General features: G+C 43.3%; 1 protein-coding gene across 2 annotated transcripts in view; it reads left to right on the forward strand.

Annotated features, from left to right (window-relative positions):
• Positions 1–25,000, forward strand: part of coro2aa (coronin 2Aa) — a 44,334-nt gene that overhangs the window by 12,185 nt on the left and 7,149 nt on the right. Inside the window, exons 1-7 of one of the 2 annotated variants that reach the window (XM_083766226.1) lie at positions 3,245–3,595; positions 12,031–12,231; positions 18,411–18,527; positions 19,480–19,629; positions 20,823–21,002; positions 22,103–22,219; positions 23,567–23,671. In XM_083766226.1, the coding sequence (XP_083622352.1) occupies positions 12,031–12,231; positions 18,411–18,527; positions 19,480–19,629; positions 20,823–21,002; positions 22,103–22,219; positions 23,567–23,671 (870 nt within the window). In that variant the 5' untranslated portion in view covers positions 3,245–3,595. Of the gene's footprint in view, positions 1–3,244; positions 3,596–12,030; positions 12,232–18,410; positions 18,528–19,479; positions 19,630–20,822; positions 21,003–22,102; positions 22,220–23,566; positions 23,672–25,000 lie in introns of those variants that run through there. The other variant, XM_083766227.1, reaches the window with a different exon arrangement.

A 25,000-nucleotide genomic window follows, 5' to 3' on the forward strand; every position in this document is an offset into this window, starting at 1 on the left:
ATAACCCAAAATAATATTTTAAATAGTGTTTACATGGATGTGAATAAATAACAAGTCAGCTATGAGGTGGGGGATTTGTTTTAGTATTTTGGGCCCAGTTAAATCAAAGTGTTATTTAATTTTGTTATTGAATTTTTGAATATTGAACTCCTATGCCCAGCTTTGTGTGTCTGACCCCATAACGATGATTTGATTGGCTGAGGGCTTAAAAATTGAGGACAGACGTGGACGCCAAAAGTGATTTGCTGGAATGTGATGATGTATGATGATAAGAGCGCCCCTCACTTCACATAAGTGTGATTTAAAGCTCTATATTCTGAGAGTAATCATTGCTATAGAGTGTTTATTTTGCAGTTATTTTCTGTTACAGTAGCAATGATTACCGTATTGTCCCGAATATAAGACGACCCCCATTTTTCAAGACTCATTAAGGAAAAAGAACATTGAATGTCAAATAGTCTAGTCCCTATTATAATACGACCCTGGTTTTAAGGATATTTCCATTAGGAAAAAAACGTCTTATATTCAGGCCAATAGGGTACTATGGCAATATAGAGCTATTTAACATTCACGAATGTCAGTGAGGGAATTAAACATTAACCACTTAAACCACCTCTATTCTTAGTAAGTAATAGAGCTTGTAGATCAGCTATGTTGGGTGAATGTTCTCCCCAGAATAGGCATGCTTCCATGGGAACTTTTGACTATAGAGGGAAAAGAATGTATTATGCAAATAACAACCATCAGATTGAAAATGGCCTAGCCTTAATAATCCTTTCATGAGAACTCATAATGATGCATCTTTTTTTAAAGTATTGCTGGAGGGTTAATATTAACAGGACCACTCAAAGCATCATATTTGAAAACAATGTTAATCTAAGTAGGGAAACCCTGTGCACGTTAATCTGTAGTGGTTAAAGCAGAAATGTACAAAATCCTTTGAAGCTTCTCAGCGTCGCCAGGGCAAAAGTAGGTCTGCACTTGGCACGGAAACCAGGTGTTTTAGCGTCAAAACAGAGGCAACCTGTTCAACAGAAACAACAAAGCGAGGAGTGAGGGGCAGCCATTAGGCCTCAGCAGGCCTAGTTTCTCACCATAGATAACTATTAGCCTGACTGTGTTTGATGTGTGATTACAGACCAGCAAGCCTTTTACTTTAGAATAGATCACTGGTTCTCAACCCGTGGGGCCCCACGGCCCACTGGTGAGCCGTGAGCAAAACACAAAGATTTGCATGATAATTTGATATTAACCCATTCTGACCTGAGATCAGATTCATACTATTCAAAAATAGCAGACCTACAAGCTCGTAGCGCGCCACTCGGTGGCGCGCTATGAGCTTGTAGATCTGCTATTTTTCAATAGCTAAAGCATAACATGATGCCGACACCAAAATGGGTGCCCGTTCAGAATGGGTTAAAATGAAAATAAAAACAATATTACACATTTAAAACATTATTTTCATGCTATTTCTTTCCGATTCTTCAGTGGAGCCAGAAAGCCTGGCCCACTGCTGTTAGCTCCATTGATTCACCCATTTGACCACGTAGCATGTTACAATTACATGCTCTCCAGATTTGGCCCTGATCCAGGAAGTGTTGAGAAATGCTGCATTAGATCTTCTGCCCATGCAGACTCCCAAGCGATTAGAACCTAGAACGGCCTTCCTCAGAAGGAGAAAAAAAATGATATTTACTCATGACCTATTAAAGCGGGCTGTGATGACCCAAAATGGGCCCAGGCCGCCCAGCAGTATGTCTGGGAAACACTATAATAGGTAGTGATCAGGGCTTTGGTCTTACATTGAGTGATGGTTCTGTTGCCAGCTCAACATGTCATAAATCAGTACTGTGTGGGTTGTCTTCTTTAATAAGCACACAGAGTGGGTGGGCGGACACCAGCTGATTGCTCCACTGTCTGCCGCTAACTATGGTATCATACTAGCATTCGGCGGGCCATTGGCAGAGATTACTAACTTGCCCGTGCTTGAATGGTGCATGCATGAGTATGTGTGCGCCACTCGTTAATGTCCTAATGAGAATGGAAGCGTGAGGGAAATTGTCCACATTCTACAATAATCCATTTTTGGGTTAGGTGTTAAGGAGCCTCGATACCCAGGCTTTCATTTGGTGTTAAGTTAGTCTCGCGTAGTCAGACTATTCCACAATCTCTGAATGCTATAAGCATTTGAAAACCGTCTGGCAACGCGAGACTAGGTGTAGTTTTCTACAGGTTATTGCCCCATAATTAATTCCCATGTCCACCACTATATTGCTATATATATCACTATACTACATTTGAAAGGCAATAGCAAAGGGTGTATGTGTGTGTGTGTGTGTGTGTGTGTGTGTGTGTGTGTGTGTGTGTGTGTGTGTGTGTGTGTGTGTGTGTGTACAGTACGTGCTGTGCTCATAGTATACTGATGTTAAAAAGCTTCCCCTAGTTTTGCTTCATGGGGCACTACTGTTTCCCACATTTCTACCAATTTATCAGTCCTACCTCTTATCTTGTTCACTTCTACTAGACGCTACATGAACTCTGGACCCAAGGGCGTGTGTCGGTGCTGGAGGTAGCTGTGCATTTGTGGTCAGCTTTGTAACACGTTTGTGTGTGTGTGTTCATATTTGTGCCTGTGCTCCTGACAAATCTTAATGCATGTTTTGTGCAATAAACACAATCGACCAGGCTGTGCTCTCTAGCACCATATGACCATTTGAAGGCCAGCTGTCAATAGCCAAACGTTTTCCTTCCCTATCTGACTGACGTGTTCATATTGACTACTGGCCTCCACATAGCTCACCTCGCTCACCTCGCTCATCTCTCTCTCTCTCTCTCTCTCTCTCTCTCTCTGTGTGTTTCCTGTTTATACATTGGCTGATTGGGCTCAGATAAATTATCGGCAATTGTTGTCCACACAGCCAGCAGACTCATGGCTGCCCCCCCCCCCCTCCTACAAGATAGAAGGAAGGAAGAATCCTGATTGAGCAAATACTGTGGACAGTGTGGAGGTGTGGAGAGAGAGAGGGAGCGGGAGTGGCATTTCAAGGAAGAGAGGGGGTGTGTGATTACCTGCCTCTCTCTCTCTCTCTCTCTCTCAGCACCTCCCTTTTTAGGGAGTGTACGCACAGTCACACACTCACACACACTCCCCTGCTTGCTCTCACACACTTGCACTCACCCATGTACAGACAGTGCACGCAGTGCTCTCTACTGTTCTGACGTGTTTGGATATTGTACAAAAGGACGCTATACTGTAGGTTAGTCTACTGGTTGTCTTCTGCTGGACTAGGTAGGGACAGTTTCACTCATGCACGTGTGCGCGCAGACACGCACACACAGTCACGCACGGTGGGTGTTCAACACAGTGGATGTTCAATCTCATGGAAATCTGTGTGTAACTGCTGGAGTTTGTGCGTGTGTGCTGAGGGTCAGAATCTTCCCCCGGGCTTGAGGGAGAGGGAGGGCGGAGAGTGATTTGTGGCTAGCACCTCTGGAACTGAAAGACTGACAGACAGACTTTACCTTCTCTCACTCGAGGAGCCTTCGCTCTTTTATCCTCTCTGCCTGTTCCCCCTCTGCACTACCATCTGACAGGGTAAGTATTGAACACCTACACAATCTGGCTCTCTTTGTCTCTTGATCACTGTCACTCTCTCACCCTGTTGTCTGCTCTATGTACTGTATGTATGTACACATGTAGTTCATGACCTTATAGTCCTATTCTGATACATACAATACAATACTTCATTAAAAGTGTTAATTTAACTCTGACAGTATATCACGGGTGACGGGTCAATCTTTACACTATCCATAGAGTTCAATTGAAATGTACATTTCGCTCATCTCTTCTGTTTTCTGATCATCTTTATCTGGTATAAGCTGTGGCACTGAGCACTGCCGTCCAGGATCCTGTGCATGTGCGTGTGCGGACATGCGAGCGCATGAGCTCACCTTTGGCCCGGGGGTTGAAAGTCAGGCGTGTGTGTGCTGATGCTTGTGTGCATATTGGCGTGTGTCTGTCTGTGTAGTTCTTCAATTTGGGGGGGGGGGGGGGGGGGGGGGGTGGTGAGTAGCGACAAGCTTGAACAAGACGGCTGGAGGAATCACCCTTCAAACGAAACGCGTGTCTAGATTTGAAAATGCAACATTCTCTAAGCTGTCCTAAAGCTACATATTTGATAGCTGTGGTTACACTACACTTGTGCATAGAATAGAAACACGTTATGTGTGAAACAATACTAGTAGTAGTAATATCACTGATGTCTGGCATCTACTGTGTATGGCATATGCTGTAGCACATATAGAGGCCTGTGGCAAACGTTTCATATGGAGCCATTTGGTTCTGTTGAAAACATCCATGTACGGTTATTTGAAACCATATACAATGAGAGTTACAAATGGATAAATGAACCCTGAGGATTTGAAAGGTCCCACGATGGAGTCCTAGGAAGTAATATACTTCTTGGGAGTCTGTCTTTATAGACCCCATCAATATTTATGTATGGTAGGCTGAAGAGGGCAATAGTACCTTCTATATGGTCAGTCCCATATAGAAGTTCAGATTTGTCAGAAGCATTCTACTGGGTTGTTGTGTGTTTATGCCCCCCCGTATCTGCTGCTACATATCAATTACCCATCTTGGTTTTCCTTCTTCTTTTTGTTGACTACAACAACAACAAACACGCAATTTTGAGGTTGACCCTGAAGCAATAGTATGTATTTCTTAAGTTGAGTGACTACTGTACCCACGTGTAACCGTGTAAAATCACAGCTGGCTTTTTAATGGTGACATCCATCGTCCAGGACACCAGTGAATTATGTGGCCTGACTGGAGCACCATTCATCAAGCTTAGCTTAGTGTGTGATGTCTTCTCATGTCGAAATGACTCGACCTGTGAGCTAGCAGTCCACTTTATGTGCTGATCGGTAGGTCTCCTGACAGCGTTCAGTATAGAGCTTTGTGTGTAGATCAAATCCACATGCATAGATCTGTCCATCTTTGCACTTTGTGTAGGCCTACTGTATATGGACTCCTGGATAATTTGTCCGCCTGGTAACTGTGTAGAGTAGACTTAGGAATGAAGAGATCATTCCATTCATATCGCCACACCCCATCTACCTTACTCCTATATCAGTTAAACATTACTTGACTTTTGTCAGGTTGTATATTCGTACAGCCATAAAGATCAGCAAAGGAATAATGGAGTCTGTAGATCTGTGAATGTATGGAGCTGTATCTCTTCGACTCTTAAGTTTGTATAAAAATGTAAAGAAGGTATCTGTGTTGACAATATAACATGATATATAAGAGGAACAACTTAATTTACCTTAATCTCAGGGGGTAAATATGAAAGGAAATATTATAACTTCTGATGTAGTCATTTACACACACACGCACGCACGCACGCACACACACACACACACACACACACACACTCGTAACTTTCTTACAATGGATGCTTGCCCATTGATATGGCTGACAGGTGCTGAAGGCTGTGATATTACATTTCAGTAGCTGTTGGTCTGACACATGCCCCCCCCCCCCCCCCCCCAACACACACACGTACAAACAACACATACATTCACTCAGTCAGTCTACGCCTACGGTGACCTGCTTTCTACACGTGCGTTCTATAGTGTGAGTAGTAGCCTATTGTATTTCCTGTCTAGCTGTTATCCCCTTACAAGGCCAATGTTCATAGACAGTGCATGACATCAGACAGGTCAGAGCAGACTAGAGTAGACCGTGAGTGAGAGTACATGCACTCACACATCACTTACTCACACTCGTGCATGCGCACGTGCACGCGCACCACATATGTTCCCACCTGTACATCTTGGGTCTTGAATTTCGCTCTGAGCGCTTACAAAACACAGAACAGGTAATCCAACTTGGGGGACATTGCAGGGGGGCTGGGGTTGTACTACGGCTTGGCTGGTTGCCAGGGTTTTTTTTGGAAATTGGGGTTGGGAATTACCAGTGTCATGAAGACATGGTGAGGGGAATGGACAATGTTGCGTGGCTGGAGTATTGATTATACGTGGTTGTGTCTGCGGTGCCTTGTGAGTTTATAACTCAAGTTAAGTATAACTCAAGCTTTAGATTGCAGGGAACCTTGGGATGAGGAGGTTTTGTGGGTGACTAGTAGGTGTATTAGAAGAGAGGTGTGCTGGAAGTGGGGCATATTGATGGTGGATTGCTGGGAGCCTTGGGATGAAGGAGGTTTTGATGTCAGAAGCTCACAGCTCCAGGCACAATAAGAGCCAGCTAAAGTAGCCAGTATCTTCACACTGCAGGTGAACTCTGAACTCTCCTTCCTACTGGTAGAATTTGCTGCTGCATGCTATGCAGTGGAAGCATAGACCGTAAAGAAGTGGCTGTTAATGTTTTATGGTGCATGTTTAAGGGGACAGCATAGCATGAAAGGAGTAAAAGATATGGTATACATATAATGGACTGACTCCGCATTCAGATAACTCCGCAAACAGTGGTGTCAGAATGTCATGCATTCACCATACCTGTGCACTGTGCAGGTACAGTACATAGGAACTGAGAACACTTTTCTATTGGTAGACCTCAGGCCCACTTTCCTTTTTTTCCCCCCCTCGTCTGTCTGTATACATTCGTCCACGTCTAATCTCTGAAACCACTTTATAAATCAGCACCACGTTTAACATGCACACTGCCAGTAGAGTGAGTAGACCAAGAAAGTAAATAATAATCTTTGAATAGTCTTCACATATATTCTTTCACTTTTTAGAAATGCATAAGCTTAAGGTTTTACTTAGAGGTCAATGGTGGTCCGGTTGGGCTAAAACTGAAACTGACTTGGATGCCAGACATTCACTTGATGTCTGGCATCCATATGGAAGGCACACTGGTTTTAAACCCATTCTGACCTGAGATCAGATTCATACGAGGTTTCCGCTGGACACACACTGGTCTGATTAACCCATTCTGACCTGAGATCAGATTCTAGAAATGTCAGTCGCTCTTCGATTTTTCAAAAATAGCAGACCTACAAGCTCGTATCGCGACACTCGGCGGCGCGATATGAGCTTGTAGATCTGCTATTTTTCAATAGCTAAAGCATAACATGATGCTGACACCAAAATGGGTGCCCGTTCAGAATGGGTTAAACCCCATCTAGTTGTATCAGTGTCTGAATTATGTCTACTCAGGAATGATGGAGGAGCCCAAACAACCTTAAGAACTGTGATAACATAAAGGATATTAAAGGCACTCAAACAAACAATTAACTAGGTTATTTACAGCTGTACGGTTTTGTACGTTCTCATCTGTATGGTCACTGGTCAGCTGTGTGGGTTGACATGCACCAAAGGTTAATCAAGTGGAGAAGGTTACCCAGGAGAGAGATGGACAGACAAGTTATAAACCCCTATGACGCAACGCTGCATGGCCTGTAATAAGCTATGCAGAAGTAACCTAATATTACGGATCCCATGGGTCAGTGCCATAATTATGTCCAGAAATTATTATTGTGATCCTCAAATACACATAAAGGTGCCCAGACGACCAGAAATAGAAGTGATCAGAGGCTGACCCGAGAACTAACTAACTACTGCAGTCTCCTCTCACGTTGTGCCTGAGACATGAAGCCAGTCTAGAAGCGTCCTGCATCGTGATTCGTGCCACTGTGCCGTCATTGAGGGTGGCTGACAGCCGTTTGATCAGCAAGAAGCAGTGTTAAAAATAGCCAGTGAGCAGTAGTGGTTTCATCATCACTTCTGCGTTGAGAACTAACGGGCTAGCTGTCACGCTGTCATGCTGAGCACCTGCTGTTAAGTCCCTGCAGGAATGGAACTACATGGCTCAGCGTAACAGTGTGTGGGTGTAGTCACAATCACAACCTACCTGGCATCCAGTGAATTTCAACTATTCATGTTCAGATTTGAAACTGAAATCAACATCATAAATTAGTTGGCAATGATCATGGCACTACTCTTTTCTGTTTGTGCAATTCAGCTCTCCCCCCCCCCCCCCCCCCCCCCACACACACACACATTATATCAAGATTAGCTGTCTACCAACTGCTGTCTGTACCAACCCTGCCCCCTTCATATCTGCTGAGTCAGCAAAGAGTCGAAGACTCGGGTCAATCTTGAACTCCAGGCAGGCAGGATTGTAGGTTATCATCATCACAGTACTGATTCTGACAAGTACTGCATGTGCTCAGTTCACCCCAGATACTCACAATTGTAAGTAATTAGTCATTAACGCATCATCTTCAATCCAGTATGTTCCACTTGTCATGTAGGATTAGGCCATATTATCTTCACACTGCCATGCTGTCTTGCAACTTGTCAGCGACCTGAGTGTGCAAGTGCCTGTCTCTCCCCTTTTTGTAAACACAGCTGATTTACACCACCAGTACTAAATGTGACTGTAACTGCACTCTTAAGTTTGAAGAATTTATGATTTTCTTCTTTTGAAGTTGAGTCAGCCGGTAATTCCTGACGCACTTTATGGAGTCAGCCTCATTTCTCTTTGATGATTCTTGGAAGGTGTCATAGACAAGCCAATGGTTTTTTGGTGGTAGAACAGGGCAGGTGTGTTTAAAAAAAAGGGGAGTGAATGATTTTGTATACTTGCATGCATTCACACACAATAACCACAGCTTCCTTGGAACGCAACAATTCATGGATAACTGCTGCTCTATGTAGATGCACACACATGCACATGCATGTATGCACACACACACACACACACACACAGACACACGCACGTATATGCGTGCGCACACACACACACGCGCGCATGCATGCACACGCACGTATATGCGCGCACACACACACACACACACACACACACACACACACACACACACACACACACACACACACACACACACAACCGATTACAGAAGTAAGTAACCAACATAGAAGAATAGAAATAGCTAGAAAACTGATTGTCAGATACAGTACAATCCAATTGTCCTGATATGGAGGAAAGCACATGACATGCAGAGAAAACATTCGTGATTACATAGCTTAAGAGTGATTAAGTAAAAGCTTATGTACAGACGGATGTGGGTCATGCCTTGGGCAGATTTGAATAGCAAGGTTTGCATTTTTCATGACTAATGTTGAAGAAAAATAGTCAAATCCTTTCAACATCATTTCGTTTGATTCGGTGACTTCTTGGTTGCTAGTGTAGGACTGTGTGCATAGTGAACGAGCAATCGTTCTCAGCAATGTGTACATTGATTTCTATGAGTGAGGAACGGAAACGTGTTCCCAGTTGCAAGAGCTATTGAAATTAAATATGTCATCATACCGTATATCTGGTGAAACTCTTCTTTTATTTCTATAAATATCACAATACATTTTGCCGAACAAAAGCAAGTCCAGAAGTGTTATATGTGTAAGCTGGCAGATGCCGTTAACAAACCACATACTCCACTGTTCACAACAGGTTGATCTTTATCATTTACCTCTGCACGCTTTGTTTTCTATAAGAGAGAGTTCCATTTGTGAACAGTGAACAGTGAACAGTGAACAGTGAACAGTGTGGCAGCAGCTGGGGGCGGCTTGTCTCTGCGTTGGAGCGACAGTGTCCTGAGGCGGTTTTGAGTCACACACCTGAGAAAGGTTAACGAATCACACTGGGCAGAACATTCCAGAGTGACAGCACTGGGATGCCTCCAGCAGCCTGGGGGTAGAAGACGATAGGGGAGCGGGAGTAAATGGAGAAGTGGAGTGTCTCGAACCAACGGCCACCCTCTCTGTCTCTGTCTGTCTGTTTTACTCTGGACTTAGCTCACTGTTTATGCCAGACATACCAGACTCTAGCTTTACGGTTCATTACCCTGTAGGGCTTATGTGATTGTGGCCAAAGTGATAATCCCAATAACCTTGCAAGATTTTGTGGTCATGAAACTACAACTAACTTGGGTTTGTTTTGTGTCGATATTCTATCATTATTGAAGAATAAGTTGCAATATATTATTAAGTATAACAATTAACAATATATATATTGGGTATTAGGTATTTAGGTATTGACTCTCATTTAAGAAATACGTCCACGACTGTCGGACTGTCTGTCTGTCTGTCTTTCTGTGAGTCTCCCTGTCAGTGTGGCCAAGGCTAATCGTGCAATGATCATCACCAAATGTCTTAAATTACCTACAGGAATTTATTGTCACGTAATTATGTTCTTTATATTTGTAATTAAGAGAGAGGGAGAGAGAGATGTTTGAGCTTGGTAGTAACACGCAGCAAAGGTCGTCAGGATCTGGACTCGAACCAGCGACGCGCTGTTAGGCTGGCATTGCAGCCTAGGGCGCCCGGACCACCACGCCGGCGGCCCGGGCCTTTTCATTTATATAAAATAACTTACAACGTGGATAAAATAATTTATAGTGGAAGTCTGGGGTGGTTGGATCAAGGGTGAAACCTTGCCCAGATATGGAGTCATACGTAACAGATACGTCATAGAGGAATGACACCATAGACTGGCCACGTGTAGTAATCAACATGGAAGCCACATTTGTTCAGATGCATCTGCTTCATCTTACAGTTTCAGCTGAATGCCCTGAAACATCAACATCGTCCCTTATTGTCCCCTGTTTCCCGCTCTGACTGTTTGGCCAGCAGCCGCACGCCAGCCAGGCAGCCACGCCCGCGTCACCCTAACCAAACACTGTTATTTTTACTTTCGCTCGCAAGTGATGTCATTGTGTCTGCCTTCATGGTCATTATGTTTATGAAGACACCATCTGGCTGGCCTGGGGCCAGTCCTGTCCCTTCTGCAAAAACCCAGAAAATGATGTCATTGTTGTCGTGAGGGTTCTACTAGTATTGTTTCTGACACACGCGTGACACGTCTCGGGGTAATCCGTTTGAGTTTCAGCCACTAGGGTTAGGGGTTAGTTTATGTTTACGTTTCAGATGTCATCGTTTTCACAATTATATTATATATATGGCCTTTTAGCTGATGTAATACTTCTAGTGCATCACTACAGTATTTACCGTGAATTAGTACTTACAGTGATTAAGCTGTGGAATGATAGTGCCATTTTCAAGGGCACTATGACCGAACACAATGTAAATGTTGTGTCCATCCATATTATTAGAACATGTCCACCTTTCTGTCCCCCTCTCCGCGCGATCATCACCCTCTCTCTTGTGTCTCAAGACATGTTTGGGGTCTGTGTAGCATTTAACCTAGCATCCATCAGCCCTCGTCCGCCCCTCTAATTCATAAATAATGATCAGGCTGCAGCAGCGAGAGGCAGGGAGGCGGGGAGAGTCGGCACACACAGCAGACATGATGGCTCGCCAGGTCCTGTCCCACAACCACTTAGCATGCACGCTAATGACATGTGCATCGACTCGCTGGCTCATCGTCAAAGTGTTTGCCTTAAAAGCAGGCACATGGACATGGGGAACTCACTTTTGCTGTCATTGCTCATTCGCTGTTGTGAAATTGACGGCGGTATACCGGCTTCTTTGGATTGGGATTTTTTTTTTTTTTTTTAATGGTTCAGCTTATCTGTACTTCATCTTGTCAGTGCTATTTTTGGCTTAGCAACTCTTTTCCATGATCAATCCAGGATGAGACATTTGAACGGTTAGAATTAGAACACTTCACGCTCAGCTTTCCTACTCTTGAATAGGAAATACAAAATGGTGCGGGCGGCAGAAATAGTTATGAAAAAAAGGAATCAAATTAACTTTGAGATGGACGGTCCTGAAGTCACTCAAGCAGTCGCTGTGCTTTCCATATAAAGACCTGTGTTGAAAGTCATCCCAATCTGGCTAGCTTTTCATGTCTATACACTGTCCTGTCTCAATACCCCCAAAAACTAAAATAACTCCCCATCTCTCCTTTTTCCCACAAGTGATGAAATCATCACTTTTTTTCACTCTGTCTGTACAATAATGTAATGTGAAACACTCAAGTTCGTGGACTACCTGACCTGTCTTCCAGGCCAAGGCCTAATATTGTGCATAAACTAATCTATCTCTCTCTCTCTCTCTCTCTCTCTCTCCCCCCCCCATCTCCAGATGTCATGGCGTCCCCAGTACCGCAGCTCAAAGTTCCGCCATGTCTTCGGTAAGGCTGCCACCAAGGAGAGCTGCTACGATGGCGTGCCCATCACGCGCTCTGTCCAGGACAACCTCTTCTGTGCCGTCAACCCACGCTTCCTCGCCGTCATCACAGAGTGTGCTGGCGGCGGGGCATTTCTCGTCCTGTCTCTCCATCATGTGAGTGTACAATGAACCCAACCTGGTAGAACCTATTGTCACATTTAAGGTTTTGTGTGTAAACAAAGCGTGCTGACAACATCAGGCTAAATGATACGTAGCTTGCAGAGTGAGTTCAGTCAGATATACTCGAGGGTTTCATGCTGTGCTCAAGGGTGCATACATGTACTCGAGGGGTTTACGCTGCATTACTACGTGGGTGTATAAGACCCACATGTCATACACTGATGTGTATATTTAAGCTCACCTAGACTGCATGCATTCTTCCTGCCTTCCTTCTGCATATGGTTCCTGCCTGGTTGTAGTTATGTGATGTTTGCTCCCACCACCACCTCAGCACCACCGGTGCGCTCTGTTATTTCTGTTCCCCATGGGGGTTTGTTATTTTATTATTATTTTATCTATCTTCCTGCTCTTAATGTTTAATGATGATGAACACTATTCTCATTCTAGAATACATGTTGGTTAAATCTATTTGTGAGTTATCTGACTGACTTACAATTATGTAAAATAGAAACAAACAAATGGTAACTTCAATATTGACTACTGGAACAAATTATACTCCCCATTGACATAATGTACTGTGAGTTCTTTTAGCCCATAAACGAATGCAAACAAAGTTGATTCTGACTACAGTATATAGAACATCACCAAATCCGGTACTATTTATTTATTTTATATAAATTACATCTTCCTGTAGACTTTTGTCTGCATCCGTGGGTCTGGATACGGATCCAGATCCAGATTGTGATGTTCTATATTGTCAGAAACTTCACTATACAATGTAAGTATTGGATTATCAATTTATAATCAATGGAGGATTTATTTATTTAGTTTTTATTTAGTTTTTGTTTGCTTTCTTGCCCACCTTTGAAGCTATGTACATCATGGCAAGGAAACTACACAGCCCAAACCTCTACCAAAGTGGTCTAGCCCTTTAAGCATTAATTAATATTCCTCACTCATGCTTTGTTATAGCTGTTTCAGCATGTTACGCTATCTTTACATTAAGCCAAGTTTTCACCACAGAATTCATATTGCAGTGTTTCCTGTGTTTTTGTTCATACATTTTCCACCTAACACCGGGGCTCCACCGGGCGCGTCAGCGTCGCGTCTCCGCCACCGTCAGGGAATGTTCCCTTTTTAATCAATGAAGGGTGGCTCCACTGCCCGTGTTGCCTTGTGTGACTGCATTCAATTTGCCCCGGTTCGTTTTTTTGACGCACGCGACGGAGACGCAATGCACCCGGTGGAGCCCCGCCGTAAATGTCTCTCTGCTCTTGTCTCTCTCTCTCTGCTCACCTGTAAAAGTCAGCTGTCCTATATAGATTATTGATCCATTTGATGTAGTGCTGGAACAAACATCCCTGGATGCTAGCTAACCCAATGCTCACACTTTGGTTAGAGTTCATTTCATACACACTTCAAGTGCTGGATGGCTTTGAGAGATTTAATGTATTAGTGCCGGCCAATGGGACATTGAAATATGAAGAGGGCGATCCAATATAACAGTATAACAATGAACATGAATCAAATGCTAAAAGAAACAAATGCTGGCATAGGAAGGAATATAAGAGTGGTGCTGCTCTGCAATGTCTCTAATCTATGCTCATTGAAGGTGGTAGAAATGTGCTTGAACGCGAACTGTGCGAGCCTTGTTCCACGTACTGTATGTGGTCCTTTTTAATCTTAGGATACTACATATATATATATCATGCGATAGACAGTGATTCATTAAGCAGAGGTATGTTATATGTAATTATTATCACAGTCACCCACGTTATTAAGAGTGATTTCTCATTATTAATGGTGATCCCTTAAGATCGCTTAAATAAACTTGAGTGGTCTTTGAAGTGTGCGTCTGCCCAGGGCCTTTGCAAGCCGACCTCCCCGCTCTCACACTGGCAGAATTTACAGTCCTCTCATATCTCTCTCAGCCAGAGCCATACATCAAAGAGCACTCCCCAATTTTCCTTCATTTCCTTGGTCTCTCTCTCGCTCTCTCTACTTCTGTCTCTCTGTCTTTTTTTTTAAAGGGGGGTTGTTTGGATTTATCACCTCTCCTCCTGGCATAGACAGGAATTGCATATGAGCTTTGGAATGACATAACTCATCTTTTTAAACCCTCCTTCTCATTCTCCTTCTCAACAAAGTGCAATTACAGCATCCAGTCTACCATATTTACCTTTCACATCCTACCTGTGTGTGTGCACTGTGCACGTGCACACATGTATGTGTGCACGTGCACACATGTATGTATGCACGCACGCACGCACGCACACGCACACACACACACACACACACACACACACACACACACACACACACACACACACACACACACACTTTTTGTATGGATACAGACAACAAGCCTGTGGGGCTCATGGGTAGTGCTTGTGTCATTACATTAAGACACACGTCTACCCCAAGCACACAATGTTCATATTGTGTTTATTGTACATTTTGGGGGATGGAGTAATGGCACAACAGGCCTCAGGCCAGGGCAGTACTTATGTCATTCCCTTATAACAAACACACCTTTAACGTCCAAAGGGGTCGCGCGCACGTGTGTCTTTAACGTCCAAAGGGGTCGCGCTCGCGTGTGTGCGTGCGTGTGTGTGTGTGTGTGCGCGTGCGTGCGTGCGTGTGTGTCAGAACCCGTTTCTGTATAAACAATTTCGAGAGGTTAGCTTCAATATGGACTGCAGCATAATTAACCACCTATATACCCTATATAGACTTTTGACTGGGGTCCCCCAGGGCTCTATATTAGATCTAATATTAGTTCTACCCTGTCTACACCAAATACTCTTTGCTGAAGAGACAGACGATCACATATTTTGAGCTTGTAAGGGCCGATTCATACTCCTATTTTAGAGCCGAATAAAAGTCGGTTCGGCGCTGTAGAGCCTACAATTTGACGTCATTTGAGGTTCGGGGGGGGGCGGGTACCGTCCTAAAGTCGGCTCTTCTGTGCTACTGAAAATTTCTGACGAGCCGAAATCATTTCGGCACTACAGCGCCGAAACAGCGGTAAAATAGGAGTATGAATCGACCCTTAGTCTGCTATATTTCACAAAATATTCACCACCAGAACAGCGTCAAGTGGTTTATAAAAGATGAACCCCATTTGTAATTGATAATTTCTCTGGGTTTCTGCTACTGTCAGAGTTTGCTGGGATGTGTGTATGCAGGCAAGACTACACGTCCTAACCTGTAGGAATGAGGTCGTCTTATTCAAATCATGACAGCTGGCCGGTATGTGAGTTACATCACAAGGAGAAAACGTGTGTGTGTGTGTGTGTGTGTGTGTGTGTGTGTGTGTGTGTGTGTGTGTGTGTGTGTGTGTGTGTGTGTGTGTGTGTGTGTGTGTGTGTGTGTGTGTGTGTGTGTGTGTGTGTGTGTGTGTGTGTGTGTGTGTGTGTGTGTGTGTGTGTGTGTGTGTGTGTGTGTGTGTGTGTGTGCGTGCGTGCGTGCGTGCGTGCGCGTGTGAGCGAGGTGTGTGTGTGTGTGTGTTTTTGAAAGTGGTGAAAAGCACATATGTTCAGATTACATCATTACTGGCGCAATTTACGGTTATTCAATTCTATTTTCTACCTGCCTATCTTGGTTTTATTGTTCCTTTTAAGTTTATTTTGTTTGGGGTGAGCTGGTTTTATAACAGATTTTTTTCATTCTCCGCTTCAGAAATGGGATTTCTTTTCCCATAAAGTATTTATTTATAGGCCTTTAAAGCCTCTGACAAAGCCACCTCAGCTGCTGACAAATCATGACAATAAACACATTTGTTTGGGCCGAACAAATAATTAGAAAGAAGAAAAAAAGGGCAGGGTACAACACCTATTTTGTTGTTTTTCTTCTTTCTAATTATTTGTTCGGCACAAAAAAATGTTTATTGTAATGAATTGTCACGATAGAGACAGACAGAGACTGAAATCGCCCGACTGATATATCAGTATTATGTTATGGTATCTGTTATTAGGAGTTATCAAGACAAAGGGGCTGAAACCCTATATGTTTTATGTTGATGTTTCTCTTTCTACAGGGGTTTCATAAATTCCTATGAGATTGTAAATTGTATAAACATTACGTTTTCTGTGCACAACAGAATTATAACCCAGACAAACACACAGACGTTATGTCTGTTTGCTAGAAGGTGGTGAAAAACACATATGTGTCCAGGTTATTTATGTTATTTATGGTCATTCAATTCAATTTTATACCTGCCTATCTGGGTTTTTATTGTTCCTTTTAAGTTTTTCATCTCGGCAGCACAAAAGGGATTTTTCTTCTCTCTGTAAGGCCCAACCGATTAGAGAGAGAGAGAGAGAGGAGGGGGTGGGGTGGGGTGGCGTGGGCGGACGGACGGACGGACGGACGGACGGACGGACGGACGGACTGTCTGACAGTCTGTCTGTCTGTCTGTCTGTCTGTCTCAGACAGTCTGAGAAAGACAGACAGTCTGAGACAGACAGACAGTCTCAGACAGTCTGAGACAGACAGACTGTCTGTCTTTCTGTCTGTCACAGACAGACAGACAGACAGACAGACAGACAGACAGACATTTGCGGTTGACAATATATAGGCGAATATTGACTGATATAATATCATGCTCAACTCTTATACATACAATCTTTTTAGCTCCACCAGTCTGACTGCTACTTAATACAATCAGATATTATGTTTCTGTTTGGGTGTATGAGCTGTCAAGGACAGAAAGTAGGCGTTCCCGCATAACTTCCGGCAGGGTATGATGTTGATCACCCGCATGCCCTCTATTGACCAATGAACTTCAAAGGAGTGTGTCTCAGCACATTGGCCTACCTACCTGTAGACCAAAGTCAACCACTGTTAGGGCAGTCATCACAAAAAGTGTCACACGACTTCAACTATATAAAAAAAAATCACACCAGTGTGAACCGAGTGGTGCAACTCCCGTCTATTGGTTCTCTGTATCGTTCCAATTTGTATCATTCCAATTTCTTCTCTGTATCGTTCCAATTTCTTCTCTGTATCGTTCCAATTTCTTCTCTGTATCGTTCCAATTTCTTCTCTGTATCGTTTGCGTCCAGCAGGTGGCAGCCATGTCACATACTTCTCTCGTTCCAATTTCACACATGCGCACACCACTCATGCTCATAGTTACAGGTACACAGGTACACAGGTACACAGGTACACGGACATTGCAAGCTGGATGTAGGAGTGGTTGCACCACTCAAAAAGTAAAATCATTACAAAATTCATATATTTCAATGTTGAACCAGGTGTGCAATAATATCTTTGCCAATCAATTCCACAAATTTCCCATAAATCGATGGAATTTGTCCAAACATCATCAAACTTACTGGACATCTTTTATTAAACTGTTGAAACATGTTCACAAAATGTTTTTGTTTACCGGCTCTGGCTCTACAGATAAAAAGCCCATTCAATCAGCCGATAGAGATTCATTATTTGAAGCCTGTAACCAAGGCATCCAAGCTCCTGGTGAATCGTGATCATAAAACATTTGATTCTGTGACAAAGGATGTAAAATACGTAATAAATAAATAAAAACTTGGCTGAATGAATGGGCTTTTTATCTGTAGAGCCAGAGCCGGTAAACTAAAACATTTTGTGAACATGTTTCTATGTGGAACCAAAGCTAAAAAACACATTTGTGTATGTCCAATTATGCTAAATGAATTAGTTATCTTTACGGGTGTCGGAAACTGCCATGGGTCTTGCAGCTTGCAGCTTTCAACTTTTAACAGTCTGTGTTGGCTTGAACCCCCAAATTGTCGCTTTGAGGCTTTTAATTATTGTGCTCTGCAACTACTTTCCCAAAATCTACATGGAACGCATACAATTTCCTTCCAAAATGCCTCCATCTGGTGGTCCTTAAAGAAATTAGACTAACATGGAATAATCATTAGCTGAGAGAATAGTTTTAATGGCAAATGTGATTTGCCATTCATAACACATGATGTGGAATATGATATAATTCAAACTTTTTGTCCTGGGAATAGAGCTCTTCAATCACATTTGTATAACATTGACAGCGTTATAAAATATTTTGGCATGAAATGAACCAAAGCATGTTGTCTTACTGATAAAAAAAACAAACCGAAATGTATTAAGACAAAACACTGGTCATGTTGTAACTCAACATTTTTGTTGTGCGTTTGCTTTTCTGTTAGACAGGGAAAGTGGACCCCCATCACCCCAGAGTATCAGGTCACAGAGGAAACGTCTTAGACATCAAATGGAATCCCTTCAATGATTACTGCATTGCATCCTGTTCCGAGGATGCCACGGTTAGTGCACACACACACACACACACACACACACACACACACACACACACACACACACACACACACACACACACACACACACACACACACACACACACACACACACACACACAAAGTGTCATACAGTACATGCACTTGACATAAAAGTAAATGCATACACATCATTCACAATGAATACACACATAACACTGAACACCCTTTTGTGCGTTCTGATTGGTTATGAACATGCAGAAACAGGACGATACTTTTATTAGTGTGCTAAGGACAGTGTTACATTCCACAGACACATTCCACATGAGCTCAGGCTAAAAACACTGGGTCAAAGCAAAACCTGCAGAATGAACTCTTCAATATCCCCGCCCCAGAGTAATGTGGAATGAAATTAACTTGATATAAAATATTTAAGAAATGTGCAATTATGTCTGGGCTGCCTGCACAAGTGAAGTATACATGTGTGTGAAATGATGCACTGTAATATAACTGTAAATGGATGTTGCGACCCTGGATTAGGGGAAACCGAAGTACATAAATGAGTGCATGGCACTTAAGGGGTTTATATTAATTTGACTTCAGGATTGGCTTACAGAAAAATAATAACTAAACGACTCCCTACCAAACTCAAAACTAATGTAAAAGCATGGCTGACCTCAAAATACAATTAGGCTTAATTAAATAGAACATCTTGCAACACCTTGGTAGTAGCATTGTATTGTATGGATTACTGAAGAACTGTGTCATACTCGGGGGTGGGGAAACTAAATATAATATATAATAATAATAATAATAAAACTTTATTTGTATAGCACCTTTCATGACATGAAATGCAGCTATAACGACGCTGTCCTTTTGGTGCAGCCCACTGTTAATGTGTAGAGTTTCTGCTGTCTGTTTAAGTGCTATTAGAGTCCTGTTATATACTGTGTGTGTGTGTGTGTGTGTGTGTGTGTACCAGGTGAAGGTGTGGGACATCCATCCTCACGGTGTGCTGAAGAACCTGACAGTACCATGGAAGGAGCTGCAGGGTCACAGCCGCAGAGTGGGCCTCATTGAGTGGCACCCCACCGCTAACAACGTGCTTTTTAGTACTGCATATGACTACCAGGTAACACACACACACACATGCACACATCAACCTGTCCTACGCACGCACGCATGTACACAATCAAAGAATCTGCAGCCAAACGGGTCACAGCTTTTTCAGAGCAGCGTGGATCTAATTTAGCTGTCAGATCTTGATGACAAACATGATGCTTATTATTGCTGCACCTCAGCCAAGCCAGAGCCTGCACATAATCGTTAGGAAAATGTCATACGAGGTTATTGTGCTTGTCAAAACATGCATGGAAAGGTGTTTGTGTAGGTAGTGGTACTCTTATGTTCTAGCAAAACATTTGGAATGTAAGTGTGACAGGAAACACGTTAAAAGTGCTGAATCAATCACCCACATGGTTGCAGATGATTTTACAATTAGCTACACCAGCTGTGTCATCTCCAGCTGATTTGGTCCAATCAGGACACCACGTAGGCAATCCTATAGTTCCAGAATATTATTTGTACATTTAATGTGTGATTTCTTTTGTATTTTTTTCATATCTCACCTTGACTTACATCTTGAACATTTGTCACAATGATAAATCATTTTCTTGCGCGTGGTTTTGTGTGTGGCATGTATGTCTTAACCTGACTCTGCCAGATGGGGGCGGTATTGAGTAACCATGTTACCCAAGACAGCATCCATCTGAGATCGCTCAGGGGGTTGAGCTAACACCAAACCGCTCCCGGTTCGAACCAATCAGGGCGGGATATGTGCGAAATATGTGCGAAATACTGGACTACTTGTTTACTTCCTGCTGTCGCACCTACCATACGTCACGTAGACACGTCAATATGATTGGTTGTGTTTGCACGCCCACATGGTGATAGACAGACGGTCCCATCCAATCATCTACCAAGTATCTTGAAAAAAAGGAACAGCCCTGTCATCGAATTGGCTCCCGAGATCCCAGATCCCAATAAGCTGTGAAACAAATGTGTGTAGCAAGCTTCTTGGATCTGGCAGCGTCAGGTTATGTATGTCTGCCAATGTGTGTGCATGTTTGAGAGAGTTTGTGCATGTGTGTATACTTAAATTGTCTGCCTTGCATGTGCTTGCATACTAGTAAAACAGTACAACATAACAACAGATGTGTGACACCATAGCATAGGGCAACATGGCATGGGCACATTTTTTGGTTTCCCATGCGGGAGACCCGGGTTCGAATCTCAGCCAATACACTTGCCCTCGTTGTTTCCCAGGTGATGATCTGGAACCTGGACTGTCCAGAGCAGGTGATAAAGAACCCAGTTCGGACCATCAGTCACCACACAGACGTGGTTCTGTCCATGTCCTTCAACACCGATGGCAGCTTGCTGGCCACCACCTGCAAGGACAAGAAAGTCAGACTGATGGAGCCACGCACAGGGAACCTGCTGCAGGTTTGTGGGCCTTTTATGTACAGTATATTATATTTGTGTGTGCGGTGTCTCACACCAGGTGTCTCATTTCTACAGTCCACACACACACATACACACACACACACACACACACACACACTCACACGCACACACACACACGGTAACAAGAAGACTCACCCCGGTGCGTGCCCGTTTTTCCTCCCGGGATTTTCCCCAGTGAGGGGGATAACTTTGTAATATGCTATTGGCTGTTTTTATTCTTTTTGGAAAAATATAAAAAGATACTCCTGTGGAAAGGCTATATTATATTACTTATATTGACCCTATAAACAATTTAGTATTATTTAGTATATGTAAGGTTTTGCCCACTCAAATGGTACCTCGTCAGATAATCCCCACATATCCCACAACAACTTCTGTGAACAGACTTCAATGTAGTAGCTTTTCATAAATTATATTTGTACTTAGGCATGTCTGCTGTCATGAAAGTTTATAGTTAGAAAAAATTCAAAATCCAGCCGTCTGCTGTCCAGCCTCTCCCACCCCTCACTGGGGAAAACTCTGGGAGGAAAACAGAAACGGGGTGAGTCTTCTTGTATTCACACACACACACACACACAACCCCCCCCCCCCCCTACCCTTTTCCTCCAACACCACACAGCCAAAACTGACACCCTTGTCCACAGCATAGCTCTCCAAACCCTGGGTCACCAGGCCATGACTCACACTCCTTACGTTTGTCTGCTCTCACCTCCTTCCTACGTGGCAGTACAGAGAGTACTCCAGAACCGTGACACAATGTGCTGGATGAACTGCAACCCTAAATGTTGTAATTAGCAATAGTATATCTTCATTACTTTAAAACCTTTATTGTAAGGCATAAAACACAACACCTGCTCACAATAAACACAAGACACAGAAATGTATAACCAGTTAAATCAACAATTTAAGTACAGAAATTACACAAGAAATAACTGACTAGGTGTGTGTGTGTGTGTGTGTGTGTGTGTGTGTGTGTGTGTGTGTGTGTGTGTGTGTGTGTGTGTGTGTGTGTGTGTGTGTGTGTGTGTGTGTGTGTGTGTGTGTGTGTGTGTGTGTGTGTGGTGTTCCTTGATTTGTAGGAGGCCAACTGTAAGACCCACAAAGCCAGCAAGGCTCTTATATTGGGCAACCTGAAGATGCTGATCACAACGGGCAATTCACGTTGGAACGCAAGACAGATAGCACTGTGGGACCTGGTGAGGATTACAACAGCATCTTGATAATGTACTAAATAGTTGCTCATGAGACCTGCCTGGAGACCTACAACCACTGTAAGATTGAGAATGAAAACTGGAGTGAGAACAGTAGAACTCCAGATGCAACCCGGTCTCACCCAAACATGGTAAAATAACACAGATTGGCAATTCCGTACATAACACTACTATAGAAAACCCCAAGATCTGTACATATTACACTGAAATCCTCCCCATAGACCGTGACGGAGGGGCGCCGTCTCAAGTCAACTTGAGCCACGAGAGCCAGCACGGGAACAGCGCATGTTCGAGCGCTAGTCCGACATGTCGGACTAATGCTCCGTCGGAATTACCATCGGATCCCGTTGTACTTCCATGTCAAACATAGAAGAGGAAGTGATCATTGCGCTGGGATATTCTTGGTGCGTTTGTTTGATATGAAGATGTGCCGTTTATGGAATGTTATAGCAATCCGTGTTATATGCAAAGTATGTGGCTATAAACGGAATTATGGTGTTTATGACCTATCCATACATTTATAACAACAGTATGTTACTTTTCAAATGAGACAGAGCCAATATCTATGTCTACTGTATCTAAACAGGTGAGTTCTATAGTGTGACTGAACTATGATTCCATAACCTACTGTTAGTAGCGTTCTAGATTAGAACCTAAAAGCAACACTATGGAAACAGGGGTGTTCTACAACCTAAAAACAGCACTATGACGTAGAAAGCTTGACATGGGTTAGTGTTGGTTAGAAGAGACATGGAGTCTCTCTACAACAGTCTTTCTTTTGCCAAAAGTCTAAAGTTGCTCTAGTTGTGCCTGGCTCCTATACAGTAAGTACCCCATCTGGTGGACAAATTAATGAACTACGTTAATCACCAAACTGTACAATAACTACAGTATGACTATCTAGCATTACAGTTGACATAAGAAAATGAATTGTGTGTTGCTGTGTTGAGATTCAGAACTGTATCTGTGTTGCTGCTGTGTTTATAATGTGGACAAGTATGGAATGGGCGGGGGATTATGGCTGAAACGGGGATTAGGATTGAGCACTCAATCGGTTTAATACTGGACTGTACAGTGATATTTATGTAGTGAATGGGCAGACCCATCTTTGACCGTTATGATCAAGAACTCTATGTTCTTTACTAGACACTAAATGTAGTAAAATGATTATCATTTTACTATGGCATCATATAGTCTATGCCATCCTGAACTACGACCAACGATCCATAGTTCCCAGAACTGGAATTGCTAACTATTGTTCTATATCTGCATCGTGTGTGTGTGTGTGTGTGTGTGTGTGTGTGTGTGTGTGTGTGTGTTGTGTGTGGACAGGATGACCTCTCCGTGCCTTTGTTACAAGAGGACCAAGACAGTTCATCAGGGGTCCTGTTCCCCTTCTACGACCCTGACACGCACATGCTTTACATTGCTGGGAAGGTGGGTCTCACTCAACGCAGTTTATTAAAACCACAATATGAGTGTCAGGTTAACACACAGCAGGACGATACAGCAAATGGACACATGGTCGTAGTCATGGCATTGGAAAGGTGGCTTAGTGGTTAGAGACACTGTCCTAAGACAGTGATTCTTGACCCTTTTATCTTCAAGGACCCCCAGTTTGATATAGGTCGGGACTCGGGAGTAGCTTATTGTCGGTATCAGCCGGTAACATGCGGGAGTCTATTCCCGTTACAATGCGAGCGGCTAGACCCCTGGGAGATGGATTGCTGGGTTGGAGCGCCACACCTACCATCAGCTCCCAGTACTTCCCGCACAACATGCTGCACCAAGCCGTGCTACTCATACGCTCATATAGTTGGCGGTGCCCGGGATCGAACCCATGGACTTGTGGTCCAAAGGCGAGAGCTCTACGACTGAGCTACCCGGACACATAAGGTTGATATGCTTAAGGGTTTAGGCCACAGACCCCCATTTGATAAAAAAAATAAAAAATCTCTGGGACCCCAATGTACACTGTAAAGTCATCAACGTTAATTTACTCTGAGAGTGTACAAATGGAACCAAATTAACCCGTAAGGTTCCATTTGTTACAGATCTGTAGGAGTCCATCTATTGCTCCCCTAGCACCTTTGCTGCGTGTCTCTCCCCTTCTCTCTCCCTCTTTCCTGTCTATCTTCACTTGAAACTATCAATAGAGGCAAAAGAGCCAAAAACGAATCTAAAAATAAAATAAAATAGGGGTTGAAATCCTCCACGCGCGACGTCCAGAAGCGTCATTGCAGAGAAAAACTACCTAAATGGTGGAAAACAATTTAAGTGACCAGGTTATGGTTGCAGACAACACATAACAGTGTTTATAGAAACCATAGACTGTAAAAAATATGGACAAAGCGTTCCCCGGGTCTAACATGAACGTAAAATGAAGCCTGTAATAATATGCTAATTCCTGATGTAAGTCGCCATCTTTGGTACCAGCTGGCCATTGGCTGGCTCCGTTTTGTATACCAGCTGGTCATTGGCTGCCCAGACAACGAGGCGGGACTTCCCCCCTTCTTCTCCGTTGGTTTTTATTTTGACTCGAGTGGGAGGGGAATCCCGATCATAGACTGTAATGGTAGCCACGCCCCTCAGAACATACGCGATGTTTTTTTTTCTTTATGGTCATTTTTTTAATTAATGGGACCATAATTTTCCAAAAAGAATATTATGACATTAGAAATGAGACTTTAAACTAGTGACTGGAAGAAGAAAGTATTCATGACCATGTTTATTAAGGTAATACAGTCTAGGTGAAGTTGGGCCAAA

The sequence above is a fragment of the Protomyctophum parallelum genome (genome assembly GCF_964188405.1).
Source record: "Protomyctophum parallelum genome assembly, chromosome: 5".
Taxonomy (NCBI): Eukaryota; Metazoa; Chordata; class Actinopteri; order Myctophiformes; family Myctophidae; genus Protomyctophum; species Protomyctophum parallelum.